The sequence below is a fragment of the Pteropus vampyrus genome, unplaced genomic scaffold (genome assembly GCF_000151845.1).
Source record: "Pteropus vampyrus isolate Shadow unplaced genomic scaffold, Pvam_2.0 Scaffold66, whole genome shotgun sequence".
In the NCBI taxonomy this organism is placed as follows: Eukaryota; Metazoa; Chordata; class Mammalia; order Chiroptera; family Pteropodidae; genus Pteropus; species Pteropus vampyrus.
The window spans coordinates 4,868,433-4,873,458 of record NW_011888847.1 but is presented as its reverse complement, the minus strand read 5'-3'; the positions used below and the strand labels follow the sequence as shown (position 1 = coordinate 4,873,458).

General features: G+C 33.9%; 1 protein-coding gene across 6 annotated transcripts in view; it reads right to left on the bottom strand.

Annotated features, from left to right (window-relative positions):
* The window catches only part of THADA (THADA, armadillo repeat containing), a 296,280-nt gene that overhangs the window by 289,438 nt on the left and 1,816 nt on the right, over positions 1-5,026 (bottom strand). For 4 of the 6 annotated variants that reach the window (XM_023531303.1, XM_023531300.1, XM_023531304.1 and 1 more), the window contains exons 2-7: positions 3,622-3,716; positions 3,230-3,324; positions 2,408-2,538; positions 1,185-1,333; positions 1,032-1,064; positions 726-774 (exon numbers count right to left, since the gene is read on the bottom strand). In XM_023531303.1, coding sequence (XP_023387071.1) covers positions 726-774; positions 1,032-1,064; positions 1,185-1,333; positions 2,408-2,538; positions 3,230-3,324; positions 3,622-3,697 — 533 coding nt within the window. In that variant the 5' untranslated portion in view covers positions 3,698-3,716. The remainder of the gene's footprint in view (positions 1-725; positions 775-1,031; positions 1,065-1,184; positions 1,334-2,407; positions 2,539-3,229; positions 3,325-3,621; positions 3,717-5,026) is intronic. The other 2 variants (XM_023531302.1, XM_023531301.1) reach the window with 2 other exon arrangements.

Genomic DNA, 5,026 nt, shown 5'->3' with positions numbered 1-5,026 from the left:
GTAAAAATATGCAAAATAAATGCCAAATGCTGAGACTTCAGCTTTCTTACCTCACTCAGCAATCAGAATATTAAGACAATGGTTTGGCAGTTTCTTCCATGGTGAATCCACTACGCACACAAAAAGACTAAAAGATATTGACATCAAGGGTTCCCTAAAGAAAGAGCCCAGCAAGACTAGCCTATAATAAAACCTGTAACAACCATGGCCATATGTTCAGAGATTCAAATCAACTCTCAGTGCGTCATTCTTAAATATGAGTGTTCGGCCAAGGATCACTAAACTTCTGAGGAAAGCTTCTAGCATCAAATACAATGACAAAAAGGAGCAAATGGGAAAATAGCAACTTGGAAGAAATAGACTATGTAAAGATTCAAAAAAAAAAACTTAAGAAAACAAACAAAAAACTATCGTTAATATCCTCAAAGAGATAACAGAGCATACTTCGTCCACAAAATAAGAGGATGTTATAAAAAAGGAACACTTAGGTAGAGCAAAGAGCTCTTCCCATTCTCATCTATCCTCATAATAGCTTATTTGATTTTTTAAAAATTAAGTATTCAACCTCTAAAAAATAAATTTGAATAATCAGGTCTAACATTAATGGAGAGGAATAGAAAAGAGCACATTCTGGAACTTTTAAAAAATTTCCTTTGTACAAAGACAATGCACAACTGCAAGTGTGTACACACACATGCACAAGCATACACAAACATAACACTTGCCTATTTTCTTCTGAGATTTCAATTAAACTCCTCTGCAGAAAATGAAGCGCTGAAACAAAAAGAATATAATGACAAACTAGAATTTTAAAAACTGTAAATTTGAACTTCAGCACAAGAAAATATTTTAAATTACTGTTAACTAAAATGATACCACAGTATAGAAGCAGAAACTTAAAAGAAAGGAGCATGATGTATCTTAGTTATCTGCAGTACGCTACCCACTGCCAAGAAACTCAAAAGAACCAGTTCCAAAATGACTCGCACAAGCAGTCACCTCTCAGAATAAAACAAAATAACATGACTTACCATTTTTAAGAAGATTATTGACACTTGTTATACCTGTGGGGAAAAAAAATTAACACGGGTAAGGAGTTTCAGGACCAAAATTAATATCATTTAAAAACAATGATGCAATAACAGGTGTTAGCCAGAAAAAATACTAGAAAAAAGCTGGCTTACCTAAGTTAAAGTTCTCCATACAGGAAGATATATTGTCAATCACTTTCCTATAAGAGTACAGGTCAGTAGTGTTCAATTCTTCATGAAGACGAGAAGTAAAACTTTGTATGGCGTCAGTTAAAAAAAATTCTGGTAGACAATCTAGTGAGCTAGAAAAAGAACCAAATATTAAAAATCTGAAAACCTTATAGTACAAGATATGTGGGGAAGGAGGAGAATCATTACGAATGAAAAATATTGAACTAGACCTTCAAGGTCTAGTTGATATAACCAGCTGATAACTTCAGACTATCCTCAAGAGAGTAGCCAGAGTGACATTACCAAAACACCATGTTATTACTCTGCCTAAAATCGTCCAAGAACGCCGCTCCCAGCCAAAGTAATAGCTAAAGTGCTTACGATGATTTACAAGACCCTGTGCAATCTGGCCCTACCATTAGCTCTCTGACCTCATCTTTGTTCACTTAGTTCTAGTTACATGGCCTTCCTCTGTTCAAACAACATTGCCAAAGCCTTTGCTCTTGCTATTTCCTCTATCTGAAACACTTTTCCCTCACATATACCCAATAATCATTCCCTCATCCTTTTCGGGTCAATCCCAAATATCACCCTGTTAAAGACATTTGAGCAAAGATACTTGAAGTGACCACTATATTTTAAAGTGTAACCCTCACCTCATCCTTCGGTCTCCCTTTCTCTCTTCTCTGCTTTAATTTTGTCCATAGCACTCATACCACCCAATTCTATGTATTTTGTTTATTTTGTGTATTTTCTATCTTCCTATTAACATGTAACCTCCATTCTAGACTGTGTTATTCACCGTATCCCCAATACCTAGAAAATTACTTGACATATAGTAGGTGGTCAATAAAAATTTACTGAATAGCTAAATTAAATTTAATTTAATTTTTACCTCAATCTAAATCAAAACCAGTAGCTTTTTTTTTTTTTTTTTTAATTTGACTAAACAGTTTTAAAGTTTTTCTGGAAGAAAAAAATTAAAAATCAAAATATTCTGAAAAAGAGTCACTAGAGGGATGACTTGCTCTAGCATATCATTAAACCAAAAAATTATCAAACTATAGTAAATAAAAGTGTAGTGTTGGTATATAAACGAATAGTACCAAGTCTAAAACAAACCAGGGAAAGAATTTTAAATATTGGTTACATTTCATCAAATTGAACATTTATAATGCTCAACTTCCCTTCCCTTTTTTCCTTACCTTGCCAAGACTTTCTTCAAGGGATTCTTTACACTCAAAGAAAGATACATGCCTGCCAAAATATCCAAGCAACTTCTAACAGTAGGATCGTACGTGCCATTTTTATCTGCCTTTTCCAGTAAAGGCACAATCTATAATTCAAAAAATTCAAAGTCATAGTAATTTTTTCTAATATCAAGTACAGCAAAGTAACATGGATTCAAATAATCTTTTAATTCTCAACTATAATGTGAAATATTTTCCACACTGAATTGTTAGGGATATTGATTTAAACATGTATTTTAGTATTTATTAACCCTTTTAATGCATGCTCACAACTCCCACTTTACCCTCCAGACTCACTACAGACTTGTTTGTGGCTTAAGATACAGAAATTCTGTAACACTACTGAAAACTCAACAATACATTTAATTGCTTTCCCAGAAAAATATTATGCAAATTCAATTGGTAAATCCTAACACTGAAACACTAGTAAAGACAGCCTTTACATTTTAAATTAACTTTTTAATATGCTTGCTAAAAAGTTTTGAAAATTCAGATTAATAGAAATAATCTTTTAAAAGTTTATCTTTACAAAAAAAAAGGTATGTACAATTATCTCATCCTATCTATTTATAGCTCCAAAGGTTGTGGAAGCCTGAACATGACTTCTATTGCTATTTCGAATTAAAAGATATACAATAAACAGGAAAAAAAAATCCTATTCTTTCATGATACATTGGTATTAAATAATTGGGAGCCAAAAATTATCAGTTAATTTAAAACATCCATAATAGCATTATAATCTTCAAAATGCATCCATGAATGTCGATTCTGCCTTACCTGTTTAACATAACGAATTTGTGATACTCCATCAGTGAGTTGTACGCAGTTTAACAGCAAAGAAGCTAGATTTTTCCCTTCCACATCAGCCAGAGCTACATGACACACACACACACACACAAAAAAAATTTCTTCAGTAATTTAACAATATATGGATATGAGTTTGCTTTTGATATACATTCTACAAAATTTCAATATTTATCAACCAAAAAACCAGGCAGAACTTAGACTGAGGTAGAATTTTTAGAAAACCATTTACATCCAAAAATGAACATAAAGACCATGGAAAAAATAAATAGGAAGAGTTTGAACATTCAGCTATGAAGTCCCAGATATAAGAATACTCTGTTTACAACCTAGAAAAGAAATAAACAAAGTCATAAATCACTTACATCTCAAAGTTTCAAGGTCCTGATGACAAATGGTCAATGCAATAACTTGCATTTCTTTCTTCTTCTTTACGACCATTTTAAATAGAACAGTAGTCCTGCCAGAAAGAAGAGTTTAAGGCATTGCCTAATGCAGGGTTCCTGAATCTCAGCACTACTGACATTTTGGGCCATAATTCTTTGCTGTGGGGTACTGTTGTCCTGTGCACTGTAGGATGTTTAACACATCCCTGGCCTCTACCCACTAGATGCCAGTAGCATCCTCCTCCTGTCAAATTGTGACAACCAAAAAAATTTTCCCCAAACATTGCTTAATGTTGCCTGAGGAGCAAAGTTGCCATAGGTTGAGAACCATTGGTCTAAGGATTTTTGCTTTGAAAAACATTTTTTGAGCTCAAGAAGAGTTACTATTGTCTAAAGTTACTTTTACCTACTAAACCCAGTCTTTGTATTTTAAAATACAGCAAACCTTCATTTGCATAATAACAAAAGAAACCAGCATAGTTTTTCCAAAAATAAAGTTTTTCTATCCTCAGTAACTTCTCAGACTGACAGATCAGGTATCATAACACACTGTACCTTGATTTCTGCAAAGTATTTGATAAAGCAAACTTTCACATACTATCCTTGTGAGTTTGCTTTTAGTTAACAGAGTTTGCTTTTAGTTGACAGGTTTGTTTTAGTTAACAGGGTTCATAATGAACTTAACTAATGTATTCAAAAACTACACACTAATAGTACCATGTCATCTGGAGACAAGTTGCTAGAGAAATGCCACACAGGGCTCTTTTCTCAGTTAGCATCTTTAGCAGTGTATATGATGCAGACATTAGGGGATATAACATAGTGAATTTATAAAAGACACAAAGCTTGGAGGACATGTTGGATGATGGAATCAGGATTAAAAAATAGCCCAATGAACTGGAATAACTTACCATAATGAAATAGAAATAAATGTAAAAATGCTGCACTTAGATTAGAAAAATAAAGAAATAGAGGATGGGGAGAGAGAAGTAAAAAGTAGTTTGAAACAGCTCAATGTGTAAGCCAGCGGCATAACATGACTGCTAGAAAGCACATTAGAAGTTCAGAAGATTAAGGGAGTGCATGATCTCTTGGTCATCCCACAGGTCAGATGACATGTGGAGCATTAGGTGCAGTGCTGGTGCTCATATCTTAAGGGTCCATAACAAATGATGGAGCTTCCAAGGAATGACCAAATTTCTGAAGGGCCTAGAAAGCGCCTCCTCCAGAGAACAGCTAAGTTAACAAAAGGTGTTTGACCTAGAGAAAAGAGGATAGGACTAGTGTCTTAAATAGCTGCTGAGCTACTGGACTGTTTTAGAGAAAAAGGGAGAAGTCTTTTGTCTTGCTATAGGATTAGGAAAAAGTACAAGCTTCAGAGAGG